Source organism: Myxine glutinosa, chromosome 1, assembly GCF_964187855.1.
Source record: "Myxine glutinosa chromosome 1, kmMyxGlut1.1, whole genome shotgun sequence".
Taxonomy (NCBI): domain Eukaryota; kingdom Metazoa; phylum Chordata; class Myxini; order Myxiniformes; family Myxinidae; genus Myxine; species Myxine glutinosa.
This window is the reverse complement of record NC_136261.1, coordinates 271,970,332-271,992,016: the sequence shown is the minus strand read 5'-3', so window position 1 is coordinate 271,992,016 and position 21,685 is coordinate 271,970,332. Positions and strand designations below refer to the sequence as shown.

Sequence of the window (21,685 nt, the reverse complement as noted above, 5' to 3'; positions counted from 1 at the left end):
GTTCTTTACAATGAGCCATGTCTCAATTTTTTCTGTTCAGCACTTTTGGAGATATAGTGGTGCAAAGTTTTGCCGTTTTTCCAAGATGGCGGCCGACCACGTGACATATGACGTCATCATTAACATATTTTATTCCCCATGGAGAGTTCTTTACAATGAGCCATGTCTCAATTTTTTCTGTTCAGCACTTTTGGAGATATAGTGGCGCAACGTTTTGCCGTTTTTCCAAGATGGCGACCGAACCACGTGATTGATGACATCATCATTTACATATTTTATTCCCCATGGAGAGTTCTTTACAATGCGCCATGTCTCAATTTTTTCTGTTCAGTACTTTCGGAGATATAGAGGTGCAAAGTTTTTCGGTTTTTCCAAGATGGCGGCCGAACCACGTCACCGATGACGTCATCAATTGGGCACAGTCTATTCCAGGGCAAGACCAATATGTGTGCAAAGTTTGGCGATTCTACGTGCAATGGTGTAGACGCAGTGCTGCAAACAGACAGACAGACAGACAGACAGACAGACAGACAAACAGACAGACAAACAGACAAATGAAAAATCGGTCAGAGACCGAGGACTTGCCGGAATGTACTTTTTTATCGGCCATTTAGAACAAATATGGCGGCCGAACTATGTGATACATGACGTCATCATTAACATATTTTATTCCCCATGGAGAGTTCTTTACAATGAGCCATACCTCAATTTTTTCTGTTCAGGACTTTTGGAGATGTGGAGGTGCAGAGTTTTTCGGTTTTTCCAAGATGGCGGCCGACCACGTGACTGATGACGTCATCATTAACATATTTTATTCCCCATGGAGAGTTCTTTACAATGAGCCATGTCTCAATTTTTTCTGTTCAGCACTTTTGGAGTTATAGTGGTGAAAATTTTTGCCGTTTTTCCAAGATGGCGGCCGACCACGTGACATATGACGTCATCATTAACATATTTTATTCCCCATGGAGAGTTCTTTACAATGAGCCATGTCTCAATTTTTTCTGTTCAGTACTTTCGCAGATATAGAGGTGCAAAGTTTTTCGGTTTTTCCAAGATGGCGGCCGAACCACGTCACCGATGACGTCATCAATTGGGCACAGTCTATTCCAGGGCAAGACCAATATGTGTGCAAAGTTTGGCGATTCTACGTGCAACGGTGTAGACGCAGTGCTGCAAACAGACAGACAGACAGACAGACAGACAGACAGACAGACAAACAGACAGACAAACGAACAGATCAACATACTTGCCGGAAAATTTTTTCCGGCAAGTAACAAACAGACAAACGAACAGATCAACATACTTGCCGGAATCTTTTCCGGCAAGTAACAAACGAACAGATCAACATACTTGCCGGAAAATTTTTCCGGCAAGTAATGAAAAATCGGTCAGAGACCGAGGACTTGCCGGAATGTACTTTTTTGTCGGCGATTTAGGACAAATATGGCGGCCGAAACACGTGATAGATGACGTCATCATTAACTTATTTTATTCCCCATGGAGAGTTCTTTTCAATGAGCCATGTCTCAATTTTTTCTATTCAGCACTTTCAGAGATATGGAGGTGCAATTTTTTTCCAAGATGGCGGCCGAACCACGTGACATATGACGTCATCATTAACAAATTTTATTCCCCATGGAGAGTTCTTTACAATGAGCCATGTCTCAATTTTTTCTGTTCAGCACTTTTGGAGATATAGTGGTGCAAAGTTTTGCCGTTTTTCCAAGATGGCGGCCGACCACGTGACATATGACATCATCATTAACATATTTTATTCCCCATGGAGAGTTCTTTACAATGAGCCATGTCTCAATTTTTTCTGTTCAGCACTTTTGGACACATAGAGGTGCTAAGTTTTTCGGTTTTTCCAAGATGGCGGCCGAACCACGTGACATATGACATCATCATTAACAAATTTTATTCCCCATGGAGAGTTCTTTACAATGAGCCATGTCTCAATTTTTTCTGTTCAGCACTTTTGGAGATATAGTGGTGCAAAGTTTTGCCGTTTTTCCAAGATGGCGGCCGACCACGTGACATATGACATCATCATTAACATATTTTATTCCCCATGGAGAGTTCTTTACAATGAGCCATGTCTCAATTTTTTCTGTTCAGCACTTTTGGAGATATAGTGGCGCAACGTTTTGCCGTTTTTCCAAGATGGCGGCCGACCACGTGACTGATGACGTCATCATTAACATATTTTATTCCCCATGGAGAGTTCTTTACAATGAGCCATGTCTCAATTTTTTCTGTTCAGCACTTTTGGAGATATAGTGGTGCAAAGTTTTGCCGTTTTTCCAAGATGGCGGCCGACCACGTGACATATGACGTCATCATTAACATATTTTATTCCCCATGGAGAGTTCTTTACAATGAGCCATGTCTCAATTTTTTCTGTTCAGCACTTTTGGAGATATAGTGGCGCAACGTTTTGCCGTTTTTCCAAGATGGCGACCGAACCACGTGACTGATGACGTCATCATTTACATATTTTATTCCCCATGGAGAGTTCTTTACAATGAGCCATGTCTCGATTTTTTCTGTTCAGTACTTTCGGAGATATAGAGGTGCAAAGTTTTTCGGTTTTTCCAAGATGGCGGCCGAACCACGTCACCGATGACGTCATCAATTGGGCACAGTCTATTCCAGGGCAAGACCAATATGTGTGCAAAGTTTGGGGATTCTACGTGCAACGGTGTAGACGCAGTGCTGCAAACAGACAGACAGACAGACAGACAAACAGACAGACAAACAGACAGACAAACAGACAAACAAACGAACAGATCAACATACTTGCCGGAAAATTTTTCCGGCAAGTAACAAACAGGGGTGAAAACACAACCTCCATTCACCTTCGGTGGTGGAGGCAATTACTGTCACTTACTCACAATACAACTATTTGTAGACATCACATCACTTTGACATTAATGAACCTGTACAGTCTTTTGAAGCAGTTCTTCAATAACCCAGTTTTTAGAACTTAATGCTGCTGTCACTTATTTTCTAAGTGCACAGTTCCAAAATATCTTCGTATGTTTCCCCCTTTCTATGATGTTGGTCGGCTTCTCTTATGTTGTGGTCCATTTTGTGTTCTAGCTCTTCCATGAGCCTCGACTTTGTATGCAAAAAAAGAAATGCTGCAAAGAACACTCACTGTTAGTTGTGTCGGGTTTCGTAGAAGTTTGTTGTAGGGGCAGAACTTTGGTTTTGCAGGCTTTCCAGCCACCCGATCTTTGTGCCGACGACTTGTAATGTGCTGTAAAAAAGGAACATAAAGGTCACCACGATGATGGTCGTTTAACAGAAATAAAAGGAGAAATCAGTTGAAATTCTAAAAGTGCTTTCTGCAGCTTTTACCTTTGAACAAGGAACATTAGTCTGGAAAATAACTATGCAGGTTGCAATGTCAGTGTTGGCCAGGCTGATTTATTCCTCTATGTTGGATTACGTTGACAACACATTACACCAATGTTCAAGTACTATGCGTTTTTTGACTTTGAATAACTATAATGCTGAATCTCTCGAGCACAATATTTTAGATTTCCTAAATTTTTACAAGGTATTTGAAGGCCATCTGTTGTAGCTAATGCTTCTCTGAATGTTTTTCGGTGACAAAGGCCTCTGGGACACTTTAAGTGAAGAGGGGGGCACAATCGCAGGTTGCTCTATTGAGTCAACTTGTTCATTTTACTTGGAGAAAACTGGATGCAACAATTAGTGTGTGACGCACCCAAATAAAAAGTTAGATCAACTAAATCCTTTTGCTTCAGTTTTAACCATTCCCTCTCTCCCATTCCTATTGCCACTTTCTTCTACAAATATGATGTTTCATGAAATTTTATTTCTGCCTGTTATTTTTCTTTTCTTTCACACAAATATTGTTAATACTAGTAATGACAATCACTTTGGGAGTTGTTGTTGTTGTTGTTGTTGTTGTTGTATAGCCCTGGAGAGTTCTCTCGAAGAAGCCCGCGGCACGGAGACAGCCGATCGATCTCCCAGGAGCGACCCAGATATCTCCTACATCCAGGATGGTGTACCCCCACCTTCACGAGGTCAGGGCCATGACAGAGTTAGAGAGAGAAAGAGAAAGAATGAGAGAGGGAGAAGAGACAGAGACAAGAGGGAAAGGGCTGGTCCATGTGGACCAATCAGCACTCTGACCGTGACCGCTCTGCCCTGATGAATCCGGGCAGCAGGGAAGAATGGGGAAGATTTGGCCACCGACTTGCATTGTGGGGTACAACCAACGCAAAGAGGACTTTGGCAGTTGTAAAATAGGATGGTGCTAAGGTAGCACACTTACCATTCGTAGCTGTCTATTATGGATTGGATTTCTGGCTTGACTAAAAACTGCCATATTTGTGTTCTGCATGCATTTTTGCAAGGTATGCCATCCCTCGGGTCGATGTTAAGCAGGGTACCCCACCGGATAGTGTTAACTGCTGAATGTGAAAGATCCCCTCAATGTCGTACGATGAAGAATCGGTAGTTATCCAAATTGATGAAGGAGAGACACCATGGTCAAAATATCCCCCAAATTAACCCTGCTACCCTGGCCAAACTTTAATTTTCTAGCCTAATCGACAGATCTGGGTACTGCATCAGGAGCACGCCGACATGACAGGACTGATGCAACAAATAACTGAATAACTTTGAGTGTACTTTTATTAGTTTATTACTCGTGGATATACCAGTCAAGGATAGGTGATGGGATGCTATGGGATATCCAGTGGCACAGCGAGAGGAAGAGGGGTTCGGGAGAGTAACCACTCAGGGCACGGACCTAATAGGGGACCTTAATCATTGCTTCAATGTTTTTGTTTCATATAATGATTGTTTGTGACGATAAATCACCGGGGGAAGCATTATTTTGTGTCTCCCTCCAAACCACTCAGGTTGATTGTCCGGCATGGGCAGTCACACCCTCCAACATGAAATAAACTGCTGTGGGAACAATTTACATAATCATAATCGCGGTGGTGACGTAATGATGTAACTGAACACAGGAATGTTGCTCAAACACCATCCAGATGAAATTAGTTAAGAAACAAATCCGCATATATGAACAAGTGAATAACACTCCAATTTCCCACATGGAATGCATCCGCCAAACCAACACTTACGCCAAACCAATACATCCGCCATAACAATACATCCCACAAACCACTACATCTGCCAAACCAACACATCTGCCAAACCAACACATCCGCCAAACCATGACATCCGCCAAACCATAACATCGCCAAAACAACACATCCGCCAAACCAACACATACACAAAACCAATACATCCGCCATACCAATACATCCCACAAACCACTACATCCGCCAAACCAACACATCCGCCAAACCAACACATCCGCCAAACCAACACATCCGCCACACCAACATATCTGACAAACCATGACATCGCCAAAACAACACATCCACCAAACCAGCACATCCGCCAAACCAACATATCCGACAAACCATGACATCCGCCAAACCATGACATCGCCAAAACAACACATCCGCCAAACCAACACATCCGCCGAACCAACATATCCACCAAACCAACACATCCGCCAAAACAACACATCCGCCAAACCAACACATCGCCAAAACAACACATCCGCCAAAACAACACATCCGCCAAAACAACACATCCGCCAAAACGACACATCCGCCAAACCAACATCCGCCAAATCAAACCAATGAAAAATACAGAAACCTCCATAGGTTGTCCCCAAAAAATTGAAGGGGGCCTGACACACATTATTGTCCCAGGGCCTATTCTCACTTGGTGGCCCTGGGGATATGACTGGATAGAGGGCTACAGATCAACAAGAATTGCATGAAGGAATGGTGCCAGAAGTGGCCCTCCCATTCCGACCTCACTGATATATCCATCAACGATTGTAACGATGGTGATGGGATGGTATGTGATTTGATTGGATGGAAGATCCATAAAAACAACACCAACACAACAAGTAAAAAAGAACAATCATGATGGAATGGCACCAGACACTGTATCGTCACATCCAGCATGGTGAATGTTGGCTCCAAATGGAATACATTTAACTGCAAGTAAATTTAGACCGTGCAAGCAGAATTGTAAGACATTTTAATTTTGCCCTACAAAGCTTGGTGATGATGTGTGAAACAGTCAGTGAGGAGATAGGAAATGAAAACAGACAGACAGACACCATCCTTTTAGATGAAGCCCTTAGAGGCCGAGCCGCAGCCAAGTACCTCCATGGAAGGGGGCTCATAGTGTAGAGGACTGGGGGGAGTATTGTACCCCACGTGGGGGAATGGTAGTGTGACCATTCCTCCCATGGGGGGGGGGGGGGCATGAGCACTAGTTTAGGGGGATGGCAGTGTTAGGCCCATGGAGGGGGCAGCAATGGTTGCCTCCATGGGGCACCGAAACTAGCCGAGGGAGGGCTAGGATAATGAATAGGGATTTAGAGAGACCATAGGGACTGAGAGTTAAGTAGTGACATGAACAGTTGTGGGGACGTAGAGAGTTTAGCTGGTTGTTAACAAAGGGTGTGCATAGTTTAAAGGGACAACGAGGGAAGCACGAGTTATAGGGGAAATCAGTTAGATAGATGATGCTGTGTGTGAGAAAAAATGGAATTGTGTAATGGTGTGAGAATGCATGGTGTGGAATGCATGGTGTGAAGGATTGAATGGGGGGGGGGGGGGGGGAGTGGAACCCATTCACGGAGGCCCGGCGGGGTAGTTTAAAGCTAGATAGAGGGTACAGGTAAATTGCATGGATATTGACACCTGTGGTGCTGATTGTGGAATGTTAGTGTTTTGTGAGGTGCATGAGGCAGTGGAATGGCTGGACGTGTGGTTTAATTGGTAGTTATAGTTATTGAGGCACTCCGTCACTGGTAGCTTGTCGGCCAGGTAAGGCCACAGGTAGGCTCTGAGAGCCAGTTAGGTTAGCGTGTGAGTGGGGCCCGAGGATCCAGGGAAAGGACCGGTGTTGCCCAATGCCAAGGTGGGCATCGAGGGGGTAAGTGCCAGGAAGGGCCTTCCCCAGATAGATTAGGGTGAGGAGCAGGCAAGCTCGGGAGGCAGCTCCAGTGAACGGAGGGGCGCAGGTAGGTAGACCTGCTGGTGGAGCCACACGACCCAGCCCCGAAATTGTGCAAGGGCACAGGTAGAAAATTACTGGGGTGAGACCCAAATTCAGGAGGGCACCACAGTGTGGGCAATGGGAATTGGGGTTCTTAGAACCACATAGTTTAAAGAGGCCTACTGGCAGGGTATGACCCCGGGGAGATTAAATGAGTAATGTTATTAGTGTAGTTAGGATGTGAGACCCCTTCGCACCATCCACAACCATTCACCACGGAGGACAAACTTTGCACCGAGAGGCTATGTGAGCTGTTTGAAAAGTGAGATGCATCACGACGTGAGTGGAACGTTGTTTTATTCCGTCCTTTCCTTCCTGGGAGAACCTGGGAGGGATTTGGGGATGGATTTGGCATTAGAGGGGGACATGGGAGACAAGACGTAGAGATGAATTGTAAATACAAGGAGGGCTAGGGTAGTGTAGTCAATGGTGGGGGTACGTACAGTTGGGGACGAGCTTGCTCCGCTCACCCTGCCACGTTCCTCTCACCGCACCAGGTATTGTGGTACCTGGTCACCTTGTTTTTCGCGTGCCACTGTTTGCTTTCCCTTGTGCTTGTTGCGCCTTGTTTTCCTCCCCGCCCAGGACCATTTGGAGACCCACCTGTTGCAGCATCTTGCTGCCAAGCCATCACCTTATGGACCACAAGCCTTGTGGCCCTGCACCGCTGCTGTGGCAGCTTTTGGCTGCCCCATCATTTTGCACCTATGGACCACCTGTTAGGTGGCATTCGGGCCAACCATGGACCACCTGTTGGGTGGCATTGAAACCCACCTTTGGAACACGTGTCAGTGGCCCTGTTCACCAGAAAGACGGCTCAGTTTTGAGGAGGTGAAGATTTAGATGGCCCTGATCTTCAAATGGCCTGTATGCCGGTCAGGGCCAGCTGTTTTTTGTAAGGGAACACCACAGGACAAGAATCCACAAGAAGATAGTGCAAGCAGCAAGTGCCTCCATTTCCTTTCTCCATTTCTTCCCTCGAGTCCAGGTCCTGGGTTGTAGTGTTTGTAAATAAAGGTTAAAGTTTTGTGCATGTAAATATAAGAATGTTGCCCACCGGCTATGTGTTTAGTTTCAAAATTCCGGAAATAAGTGAACAGTTGTGGGTGTGAGTCTGTTAGTTAGCTGCTCAATGCATTGGGAGGGACATATCTAGTGTAAATGATGTCGCACACATGGGGTTAGAGTTAAATGTTAGGGGGATTACATCTATGTGTCACACTAATGGTAAAGGTAAAAATTGAACGCCGACTCTACCGGTCGCTCCGCCTGAGGTCGACTGGGGACGAGTCTGGTCAGAGAGGGGGGTCGTGTTGCGGTTTTGTAAATAAAGGCACCCCCCCCCCCCCCCTATAGTTAGTTACACCACAACATGTAGCCTCGTATCGTTAGTTTTTCTTATTAAATGTAAAGCATAGTCCCCTTTCCAGTGTTAGGTTGCGTTGATATGCGTTGAGGTAGGCAGGCTAATAGTAGGCCTCATCGAAGCCTAAAGTGCCTCGGCATGGGACTAGGCCAGGCCTTGCAGGCCCGAAGGAGGAGCTAAAGGGAGTGGCCGAGGGCGTGGCCAATGAGCTGTCACCAATGGGAGCTAAAGGGAGTGGCCGAGGGTGACCAATGAGAGGCTGTCACAATACGTGACCCCAGGCGGCAAATGGAGGCCCGTGGAACATTCGAGTGGGGTTTCGGGGAGTTATAAAAACCCGGCCCAGACTCCCTGCTCTCTCTCTGACCCTGAGACTCTCTGACGCTGGCTCTCTCTCTCTGATGCTGGCTCACTCTCTGACTCTCTGAGACTCTGACCCTGAGATGCTCTGACGCTCTGACGCTGGCTCACTCTCTGACTCTCTGAGACTCTGACCCTGAGATGCTCTGACTCTCTGACGCTGGCTCACTCTCTGAATCTTTGGGTCTTACTATACTCTCCCTGGTCTCCTGCTATACTCTCCCTCGCTTGCTTGGCTCCGGCAGACTGAGCGCTCCTCGGGTTCCTGCTACGTGCACATTATCGATCGTCGTCCCTGCCGCGATCATCTCCGGCTGTGTTGTCCCAGGTTGGAGCGATTCTCGGGGCTTCCGTCAAACGAGCCCATCCGGGCGAGCTGCACGGCCGAGCCCATCCGGGCGAGCTGCATGAAGCGGCCGTGCTTTGTGCGCATTACCCTCTTCCTTCCCTTCCCCGAACGAATGAGGGCCCTTGTCTGGGAACCTAGGTAAGGCCGTTTAGATCCTTCGCTTTGTCCATGCTCTGTAAATACTGTGAATTGTGAATAAATCCTGTGTTTGGTTTCCAACCTGGCCGTCATCGTCCTTTCCATATTGACCAAGCATCGCCCCGAATTAAAACCGCTCGATCGGGTTCGATAGTGTTAACGGCATGAGTTATGCGATGCACAACCGCTCGGGCGTCCAGGATCAGCATGACTTGTGCGGGGTTCAGTCCCCGTTCTCACAGCTGCGTGTGTCTGAAAGTATTCGGGTGGTGACCGTTAACCCTTCCACGCGTAGCTGCGGGCTCGGCAGCTGGAATTGCTTAGCAATCCGTCCACCACTGGTGTAGTTGTTGTTGGCGGCCTCGTGGACTCAGAGTTTGTGGGGGAGCAGGGCTTAAACCCCCCTTAGTACGTCGACGAACCCGGGATCCGCAACAATATATATTTCAGGTCCGGTTCCATATCCGGCCTATCAGTGAGTTTCAAAATGTAAACTGTTCAGCCAGTAGAGGCATGCACCCAGAACACCCTTAGCATGGTGTACTTTTAACACACGATCCAGGATTAGGCAACAGCTCAGCTTACATTTTTAGATTCACACCCCCTTTGAAAATTATTGGTGACCAGCCCACTTAGTATGTACTTGGTCTCATCATGTTAAGTAAACACGATATTTATATTGTTCTACTTCCTTACTAGCCTCTGCCATAAACAGTGTTTAAGTAATTGTCCGATATGTGTTTTTATGTCGCTTTGCATTTTCTAAGATTTTTGTACTATTTGGGTTTCTTTGAAAATTCCATGATAACATGTATAGATATACCTGTAGCACAGAGCATGTGGTGTTTCTTTTTCATTTCTCAAATGACCTTGAACTTGGAATGATAAACTCTCAGAATACAGATGAGAGAAAGCAATTCAAGTGGAAGGCGCTATGTAAACAATCCAGCAGTTATGAGAGGAGAGATTTAATGGGGGATATTTCTTCTAATAATATAAAAAAATGAACTGTGCAACTTATTGGCTGTGGCAAATGTTTTGGTGCCATCTTTGGAGTTGTTATTTGCCAGGAGATAGTGTAGAAATAATGAGCTATGAATATACCCGAGTGGCATTTTGAGGATCACTTTGCGTGAAACCATTAATGATAACAGGTTTTAGCAGAATATAAACGCAAATGATCATTTGTACAGACAACAAAGGAGGACAGCATCAAACAGGAATAGTGTCACGAATCCCGGGGGTCACACAGATTCCGAAGTCCAATTGATCTTCTTGGTTGTCACGTGTTATTTTCCCCGGGGGTCCTAAACGACCTTTCGCTATGTCGAACTACGAAGATGAAGCCAAATGTGGTCGTTATCACAATTGAAACTCTAAAAATATAGCGAGGTATGATTCACAAATCAAAGGAATAGGAAGTTTGCAAAAAAAGGTCTTCATTATGAAATAAACACATTTGTACACATTTCCAACATGGCTGGTAAGCTGATTCAGATATTAAGAATGCAATCAACCAATAGCAACATACCATCCGTTTGTTCATTTCCCCCAGCAAGACATTCAAATCCCTTTAACCTTGGAATCGAACAAAATGTCTGCACAGTACAAAATACTTGCACATGCAATGCAGAAAACATCGAAGAAACACACAGGGAACCTTTCCTTGGGTCTTCTTTCCCTTGGTTATGGGCTTGGTTGCCGTTGTTTTTGTTGTTTTATAACCTTCCCACCCCTGAAATTATTTTTTATGGTAACAGGGAGGATGTCTATGTCAATGATGGTGAGAAGCCCATCATGTTGTTGTTGTTGTTGTTGTTGTTGTTGTATTGCAGAATGGAGAATTTATGTATCGGTGAGTGCCCCCATCTGCATAAGTTCCATTTGGTATCGTTCAACGACGAGTAGGTGAGTCAACCCTGGTGAGGAATAGTAAGTACCCTTGTGAAATTATCTGCGGACTTATCCTGACACCATGACCAAATTCTCATTTACCACACTTTCATTAAATTTACTTTGGACACTGCATCTGCTAGCGGTAGTTGGTGGTCATTAAAGATACCTTCCCTGCAATCAAAAATAACAACAACAAGAAAGAGCAATCAGAGATTGCAGACCCTCACCAAGACGTGTTTGTATTTTGTGTGGAGTTTATTAGCTGCTGTGTTTGTGTGGTTTATTGACAATGTAGATGTATGCTCAATCCAATATGGTTGCCAAACCACGTGATCAACGACATCACCAATTTAATTCGCCCACACAATTTTTGTGTAGATCATGCACAAGAAATTTCAAACTGATCGGATAAAGCATTCTACTTGACTAATTATGACGTCATAATGAAGGCACTCATGATATCATGATTATATGTTATTCCCCATGTGGAGTACTTGACAATGACCCATAATTCTATTTTTTCCATGAGGTGGTTTCGGAGATATACAGGTGCAATGTTTTTTGTTTTTTTTCCAAGATGGCGGCGGTTCCACGTGACCTATGACATCATAATTATTATTATTTTTAATTATACAGGAGGAGGTACTCCAATGGTGAATCGGTGAAATGTATTGGCAATCGGAACAACATTTACAGAGAAAAGCATACTTACGTTATATGCGGACAAACAAACAGACAGTCAGATAGACAAACAAATGGACCCATGTGCAATATATAGAGAAGACACTGCTCTGTCCATCTCAGCAGTTGTACAACAAGCATAATATGGAAAATGACCTTCATATACCGTGGTTGCTTACTGTTGCATTGGTGGGGTCACATAAAGGGGTGGGTATTGATCTGGTAAAGAGTCAGAGAAGTCTTCTTCTTCCCACTTTTGCGAATGAAAGGAAAGGCCGGTATGCTGAGAGCGTGTAACAGGTGCCATAATAACAGGAGTATTTTACATCTTCTATTTCACTGTGCTGACAGACTCTGTGATCTGCTATCGATTAGAAAATGATGAACAAGGAAAAATACCACATAATTTCTGTGGTGCAAATCCAAAATGCCAGCACAGAAGACAGTGACTGCAGACACTTTACTTGACTGCGCATATACATCTACAAAACCATATTGCGCATCTGGTAATGTCTACCCATATAAAGCTTCCTCACCCTTCTTCTTTAACCTTCTTCACCTAAACACTACCCCCACCATATTCTTTCATTAAATCCAATGCCTACTTGGATGTGCTATATTTCTGAGTCAGTATCGAACAATGTCAAGCAAGGCAATCCACCTGACTATCTAGTTCAGCAGAGGAAGATACGAAATAATAACCGCACAACTTTTTGTCGTAACCACCAAAGCAACAATCTACCATATAAACCACAATGTCAGTTTGTGTGTGTTGTACAGATGTGTGTCCCCATTCATAAGGGTAGGTTTTAAAGGCCAATCTTTTAACACGAATGTGTGTTCACTACGGTCTATTTTTTTGAGGATAAAACAAACTCGAAAAACATTTTCCATAGATGAGTAATTATGTTTCCTCTATTGGAATTGTAGACGGTGGCTTGTAAACCGAGCCTCAAGGGCGGTGTACAGAACCGTTTTTTTTAATAATAATAAATACACGACACAGGGAGGTGAAATTCGCTGCAAGTGATGTGCAATGCGTGCAGAGTAAAACGAGTGTTCATTACCTCCGAAGGATGTCTAATAAATAAAGAGGATATAAGCACACCAGACACTAGGCCGAGGCTTCAGACTTTGGCATGCTCACGAGGCTGCACCGTCGAATAAACTGTTCCAACCCGTTATTTCTGACCATCTTTTTACTAGTAGAAAATAATACATCAAAATTAACTTTTCAAAACTACACACCAATCCAATAACAATTGTGTACATTTTTTACTGAGGGAATACACTCAAAAATAACAGGTGCACCATTAGCAAATAAGAGGTTAACCTTCCGTTCACTGTTCATACTTTTTTTCTCACTGCATCCATTGCTTCCCAATCTTCACTATGGCAATGGATTATGGTTATGGATACAGGTGCAACTACATGTATACAACTGTTGTCCCTTCTTTTGTGGCTTTAGAAGGGAAGTATAACAGAGATGATTTGTATGCAAGACGTTACAAAATCAAAATGGCAGTCTTTCTCCGGCAAAGAATATCCAATAGAATTCAATATGGATCACACAATTCTGCCACCCAAATCTGCAGCTCATATTTCTCACCTTCAAGGCCCAATTTAATCATCTCTCATCCTAATATTGGGCTGTCATACCATCAGCCAATTTCAGACGATGCGTCAAACCAATAGAAGTGGTTTCCAAGATTTTTTGCCATTCTCAAATAAGTTGGAGCATACAATTATCACATTGGTTTCTGTATCCACTACGTCACGGGCATTTTTCTCTCGTACTGTGTGTGCATAGACACAAGCATCATAACTGAGGTTAATGCATCAAAGGAATACTTTTTACAGGATCCAACTACTACCATTAAACCGACGAATCATAACCAGGGTGGATTAATCAATCGGTCAGATGCTGTAATATAAGCCAGGATAAATCCAGTTTCCCATGTGACTATTTTCAACTCCTCCATGCTGTCTCTTTCTCTCCTCAGGCTCTTTGCCCACTGTTCACCGCTAAATAGCATTGAAATTCCTACGGGTCCATGCCGGAGGACTTGCTCCAACCATCCAGGATGTCTTGTGTTCACATTACACTAACATAGTAAATATAATTCTTTTCCACGCTCCCAACTTGAGAACTTGAGGAACCACTCATTCCATCTCCTGGAGGCATTGTATTTCCCCATAACATTAGTAAAAGTCAAACACACGGACACACACACTTTCAAACTGTTTTGGCAAGATATCCATCATCTTCTGAAACTTTCTCAGCACGACTGTCGGGGATGCCTCTTTGTGGTGTTTGTACCCCCCCCCCCCCCCCAATGCAGGTCGGGGGCCAAATATTCCCCGTTCTTCCCTGCTGCCTGGATTAGTCAGGGCAGCGCGGTCACAATCAGAGTGTTATGTGCAGGCCCTTTCGCTATTGTCTCTCTCCTTCTTCTCCTTTTCCTTTTTTCTCTCTTTCTCTCCTCTCCTCTCCTCTCTTCTCTTCTCTTCTCTTCTCTTGTCTTGTCTTGTCTTGTCTTGTTTTCTCTTCTCTTCTCTTCTCTTCTCTCTCTCTCTCTCTCTCTCTCTCTCTCTCTCTCTCTCTCTCTCTCTCTCTCTCTCTCTCTCTCTCTCTCTCTCGCGCCCCCTGCTGGTCGTTTGCATGCTGGTTGTACTGTCATGGCGTCTGCTTGTGGAGGCCTGTGAGTGCTCTGTGTTGTTGCTCCATTCCCCCCCCCCCCCCGTTTCCCCCCTCTGTGTCCTTGTACCTGTTCGTGGAGTCTTCCTGGTGATTCCCATATACGTTGAGACGGGAGAGAGAGCCGGAGAGCACAGGGTGATCGCTGGTAAGGGTTCGCCGTTTTTGGGCGTCGCCCGATCGGTGTTTGCTCCTTCATCTTAAACCTCTATTTCCTTTTTTTCCTTTCGTTTATCCTTCCTTCAGTTTGTTTTGTTGCCTCCCTTTTCCGAAGTTAGGGAAATCGGAGAGGTCTGATTGCTTCCCATTCCCGGAGTTCGGGTAGGGAAGATTGTATTATATATTTCACCCTCCCCGAGTTGGGGAGGGGTTGTAAGTGCAGCTGTTCCAGCATGGCAGCTGCACTATCTCGATTTACGGCCTTTCAGAGCCTGACCCGTAAGCACGGGTTCTTTTGTGTACCTCCGGAACGTGAGGTTAGTGTCGAGGACGTTGTCCTCGCAACCGGTCGTGTTGTCGGGATTGACAAGGTTGTTGCCGCTTCGCGGATGAACAAGCGGATCGTTATTTTTTTGTCCGACGTGGATTGTGTCCCACAAATTGTCGAACAGGGTTTGACAATCGATCCAGATTTATTTGTAATGATTTCCCCACTAGATAGCCCAGCGATAAAAGTCGTGATATCAAATTGCCCCCCATTTGTATCCGACGATGTACTAATTAAAGAGTTGTCCCGATACGGTACCATCGTGTCTCGTATCTCCATGATTCCCTTCGGGTCACGAAACAACGATTTAAGGCACGTGGTTTCATTCCGGCGGCAAGTGTTTATGATTTAAAAAAATTCCCAGAAGGATTTAAACCTTATAATAAAATTAAAACATCAACAGAACGAATATACAGTGTACGTGTCCACCAACGTTCTAAAATGTTTTGGCTGCGGACAATTTGGGCATGTTAAGCATACTGTTCTCCCCTATGGGCCGGTGCTCCTGCCTCACACCTAGCTCGGCTTCACGCTGTTGAAACCAAAGCTTTCAGAATTATTGGAATCTCCCGCGATGAAGCTATCTCTGAGGGCCTTTCACTCACTCACCGCAGGCAGGTAGGTGGTCTTTCTGTCTTCTACCGACTCCTCTCCGGCCTTGCACCCCCAGCTCTCTCTGTGCTCTGTCCCCCAAATATTCCTACAGGTCGCACAAGATCTGCCAGCAACCCTCTGATGGTTAAACTGCCGAAATCTCGGCTCTCCGCTCACCTTCACTCTTTCATTCCTCTTTTCTCCCGCCTCTGGAACAAACTCCCTCACTCCCTTCAATCCCACTCCTCCCTCCAGGTCTTTAAAACAGCTGTTCACCACCATCTCTTATCTTCCCCCATCCAAAACCTTGATCTTTTCTACCCCCGCTAATTCACCCCAGATCCACCTTGTTTGAAATTCCAACTTCTTTCCTGGAAGTCCTGGCAGTGTCCATATGTTTTATACCTCTCCCACTGCCCCCTTCCCACGCCCCCCCCCCCCCCCCAAAGCCCTCGCCCTCTCTCAGATCTCTCGATGTCTCCATGTCTCTCGGTCCCTGCTCTCAAATGTTGTGTTTGTGTCCTTCCCCCTCTCTCCCCTTCTCTCCCCATCTTGTCTACCGCTCCCTATGTTATATGTTTTATGTGTCGGTTTGTCTTTCTGTGTGTTCATGTGATTAATGTTCGCTCTTTCACGAGCCTCGATATTGTATACAAAAAAAAAAAAAAAAAAAAAAAAAAAAAAAATGACTGCCCCCGAAAAGAGAATTCTCCACAAGTGCAACCTCCCCTCCGAACCGGGAATAAGCAACCCCCCCACCTTCCCACCACCCGTCCAAACCCTCCCACCACTGACCCAAGCCCTCCCACCACCGACCCAAGTCTTCCCACCACCGAACCAAACCTTCCCACCACCGAACCAACCCCTCCCGCCGCCGAACCAAGCCCTCCCACCACCGACCCGAACCTTCCCACCATCGACCCAAGCCTTACCACCACTGATCCCAATCTGTCCACCACCGACCCAAGCCCTCTTACCACCAATCCAAACCCCCCCGCCGTACCCCCCTCCCCTCCCCTTGAAACAGGGGCCCCTCCTTCTACTGAAGGATCTAATTGCAGCCATCTCCTGTTAACTATAGATCTCACCCCCCAGGCGACATCGTCCAATCACAGCTTGTTGCCTGCTATAACTGATCCTACCTCTCCCGCCGTGGTAGCCGATGGGATCCCCCTCCCGATGATCACGTCCTCCCTCCCCCCCCCCCCCTCCCCCCAAACCCTTGCAATCTCTTCCCATTAACCAGGACGAGTTTCAATTAGTCTGCCCAAAAGGAAAAAGACATCTGCAAACAACAGATGAAAACGGTCACCTCTTTAAAAAACCTACAACTGAAAACCGACAGCCCCTCCTCTCTGGCCTAGATTTGTCCCTCGTCACAGAAAATCGTTTCCCGGTATTGGAGGACATAGATGTGGATGAATCCTCGCCCTTGTCTACTGACCTAGAAACTGATATGGTTGAACCACAAAAATTAGTACCCCCCCCCCTCCCCCCCCCCTCCCCTGAAGATGGCTCATTTCTCTCCCTCCCCGTCCCCCCCCCTCTATGGACTATGCCCCATCCGATAACGTGGAGGGATGTGATGACGGTGAGGAGATAAATGATGAAAACCAGTGTGACACACCATCTGAGCCATCTGATATAGATGACTCTGTTAGTGAATGTGGTAGCCTTAAGGAAGAAGAAATCCCTCCAATCCCTCCCTCCGAGATAAAAAGGTTTCTTAAGGACACATTCCGAAAAAGGAATGTTGTAATAGAAACCTTTTTTCCGGAGCTACCTGATTTTATACATTCCGCTAAACTGATGGTAAAACGGCCCCACGTTTTTAATTTCAATTCCTCCCAACGTCACCGTTTAAAGAAGTGGTTGCAAAAAGCTAAGAATGAACTGCTATCAAAAAATTGAGTGGTGGTCACTCCTCCTTATAGCTGTAATGAGTTTTTCCATTTGTAGCCTGAATATTAACGGAGGATGTAGCTCTGTCCGTAAAGTTCAAGTAAGGGATTTTTTATTACAGAAGAAAGTTGACATTGCCCTCTTACAAGAGACCCATGCCAACGACTGCTGTGTCGCAGAGTGGTGTAGGCTCTTCCCCGGCCTGTCCTTCTTTAGTAACGGTGACTCCCGCAAAGGCGGTGTCGCAATAATTCTTAGCCCCTCCTTTTCGCCTTCATCGCTTAAATTCGACGAAATACACAAGGGATCCCTAGCATCCCTAGAATTCCACTACTATGGAAAATTCTATACTATTTTTAATATCTATGCCCCAAGTATGCCTGTAGCTCGGCGAGTTTTTTTTAATGACCTTGGGACACACCTAACGTCCCTCGACAGTCAAAACGCCCTAAAAAACCAAGACAATCATGTTTGTATTGGTGGAGATTTTAACTGCACCCTCCAACCCCAACTCGACAGGAACAGTGCAGAGCCCCATCCTGCCTCCACAATCCCTCTCACCAAATTTTTAAAACAAATGAATTTGACAGATATATGGCGGGTACAGCACCCATCAATCAGGCAATACACATGGTGTCGATGGATTCAGGGTAATATTGTACTTGCTCGCTTGGACAAGTTTTATATTAATCCTCCACTTGAACGCCTCGTTCTGTCATCCAAAATTTGCCCATCAGGATTCTCGGACCACAGCGCAACATTTCTCAAAATTTCTGCCCCCTGCCCGAAACACAAGAGTGCCTTTTGGAAATTTAATAACAACTTACTTGATGATAGTACCTTTAAGGACATTTTTCCGGAAATTTGGAATATTCTGGTTGCCTCCCAAGGGAATTTCTCAAACCTCAGACAATGGTGGGATAATGCCAAAACGCACATCAGACTGTTCTGCCAACAATATCGTGCGTATGGTGTTCAAGAGGAAAGAAAAACCACAACCTTACTTGAAGATGAAATCCTGGAATTACAGGAACAGCTTCAGGGAACCGCAAGTGTGAGCTACCAGGGAATGAGGCAACAAATCCATGGAAAAACGGCCTTACTGAATTCCATATCCGAAAGGCGAGCACAAAATGCTTTATTGCGCCTGAAGATGAGGTACATACACGACCTTGATGCTCCAACCAAATTCTTCTTCAGCCTTAAAAGGGGGGCCTCTTCGTCAATGATTACACGCTTGCTCCATGATGGGGAACTCCTTTATGAAGATGGCAGAATCAGGGAATGTGCCCGGAAACATTTTAAACAACGGTTTATGCGGCATGACATTAACCAGGATGCAATATCGGAACTTGTTTCTAACCTTCCAACATTGGCGGAGGATCAGAAGCAGCAGTTGGAGGATCCTCTTAGGTTACCTGAGCTCACCGCTGCCTTGAAGGCCTTGGAACCTGATAAAGCCCCTGGACTGGATGGGCTGACAAGTGAATTTTTCCAGTTTTTTTGGGACACCATTGGACCTCACCTACTGCGGGTATTGAATGAATGTTTAGAGGATGGACAACTGCCGTGGAGTTGCCGGAGAGCAGTCACCACCTTAATTCCTAAGAAAGCGGACACTCAACTTATAGAGAACTGGCGTCCTATTTCTGTTTTATGTACGGATTATAAAATTTTAGCCAAAGCCTTGTCTAATCGAATGAAACCTTTTATGAATGTACTAATAGGAGAACATCAATCCTTTTGTATTCCTGGACGTACTATTTTTAATAATATCTTTCTTATCCGTGATACCATTCGGTTTTGTAACAATTTTAATATGAATGTTGGTCTGTTTTTTATTGACCAAGGAAAAGCCTTTGACTGTATTGACCACATGTACCTTTTTAGAGTTTTAGAGAATTTTGGGTTTGGACCTATTTTTATCTCGTACGTTAAACTTTTGTATTGTAATATATCCAGTGTTCTTAAAATTAATCAAGTATTGTGTAGCCCCATTGCTGTACAACGGGGAGTACGGCAAGGTTGCCCGCTATCTGGACTTTTATACTCTCTTGCCATCGAACCTCTTCTGCTCCAATTACGTACGCACATTTCTGGCTTCACTGGATCAATTCTTACCACACCGCTAAAAGTCTCTGCCTATGCAGATGATGTCTGTATTTATATAAAAAATAGTACTGACGTCACTGCGGTGGCTCAGGCACTAAAAACATATTGTCAGGCTTGTTCAGGCCAGGTAAACTGGAAGAAGAGTGAAGCCCTTTGGATAGGACCTGGAGATTGCCCGCCAATTGTCCTACCAGGAGGAGTGAACTGGCAGAAAAGTGGCATTAAATACCTCGGTATTTTCCTCGGAGACAACACCTTTGAGCAGCAGAACTGGGTGGGATTACCAGACAAGGTAATGGCAAAACTGGCCCGCTGGAAAGGACTTCTTTTCCAACTTTCGTACCGCGGAAGAACTCTCGTCATTAACAATCTTGTCGCCTCTATGCTATGGCATAAGATGATATGCCTACAACCGCCTGGGAGCCTTCTTATTACACTGCAAAAGAGCATTGTCGACTTTTTCTGGAGCGGGAAACACTGGCTCCAACCCCCCGTGGCATACTTGCCACTCGCTGAAGGTGGCCAAGGTCTTATTGATATCCGCAGCCGGATTATGGTCTTCCGGCTTCATATCGTGCGCCAACTTGTATATGGAGATGAAGCCCTACTCTGGAGGCCTCTGGCTAACTGCATATTACAGCTTACATGCAAGCTGGGTTACGACCGAGAACTTTTCTTGATGAACCCTCATCAAATCGATTCATCCTTGCTGCCCACCTTTTACCAAGGGGTGATGAACGCCTGGCAAGCCCTGTCCTTTTCCCGTGAAATGGCAACATACAACATGGAAATGTTGTTGAACGAGCCCCTATGCTACAACCCCTTCCTGGAAAACAGCTTGAATAATAGGGGACTCGTTCAACGTTTTGTTGATGCCAAGCTGCTGCGAGTGAAAGACCTCATGACAGAGTCTGGGAGCTGCCGGCTGAGTGCTGCCGCTGTGGCACAAAAAACCGGAATAAAATCTGTCAGGATCATCTCTCGGTTCCTTCAAGGGATATCCACAACGTATCGTAATACCTGCGAGGAACTTGGCCGTTCCCCCGAGGAAACAGCGGGTGACTTCCCCAAACTCCTAGTTTTCAGCCCGCCACTTAATCTGTCCCCTGGCCTGAACAGCCCTGATGATACTGCATTATCCCTTCCCGCCTTTCCAAAGAAAACTCTGTACAACGCGTACGTTAAAATTTTATACGCAAAAACATTTTCTGAGCACCCGAGGCTTCGATGGCGGGATGTTTTACCCCCAATACCACCCAATTGCCCCAATTGGCGAAGTTTTTATCTCTTGCCTACTCCAAAGTATGTTGGAGATATTCAATGGAAACTTGTACACTGGATTTTACCTTATAATGTTTTACTGAACCGGTTTTCTACTGCTAACTCTAATCTATGCCCTTTCTGTGCATCCATTGAAACCCTACCGCATATATACCTGGAGTGTGAACGATTGCAACCTCTTTTTACATTCCTTCAGAAACGCTTTGTGAAGCTTGGTTCCCTCTTCAATCACAATGTTTTTATTTATGGTGTTTTAGGACCGTCTTCCCTTAGGAATGTGGTTTTAATGAATTTTTTAATTGGTCAGGCCAAGTTTGCAATTTATAAATCCAGGAAGAAAAAAATGGGAAACGCTTCTGACTCGTCATATGATGTACTGCTCACCCTTAAGGCTCTTGTAAATGCAAGACTAAAGCTAGAGTACCGGTTTTTTTAAATGAACAAGAATTTAACATGTTTTAAAGAAAAGTGGGTTTTTAATGATGTCATATGCACACTTGATGATGATGATTTGAAAATAACTTTTCCTTGAGACCATTTTATTGTGTTTTGTTTCATTGTGACTGAACATAACTGATTTTTTGTACTCTTGTAATAAAAGGAAGAAACAGTCAGTCTCTCTCTCTCTCTTTCTCTCTCAGCCCTGACTTCGGGAAGGTGGAGGTACACCATCCTAGA

The 21,685-nt window shown here is 45.1% G+C and overlaps 1 protein-coding gene across 2 annotated transcripts in view; it reads right to left on the bottom strand.

Moving 5' to 3' along the window:
• LOC137437459 (zinc finger protein 385D) overlaps nt 1–21,685 on the bottom strand; it is a 952,094-nt gene that overhangs the window by 3,778 nt on the left and 926,631 nt on the right. For both annotated transcript variants that reach the window (XM_068131805.2, XM_068131812.2), the window contains exon 8: nt 3,164–3,265. In XM_068131805.2, the coding sequence (XP_067987906.2) occupies nt 3,164–3,265 (102 nt within the window). The remainder of the gene's footprint in view (nt 1–3,163; nt 3,266–21,685) is intronic.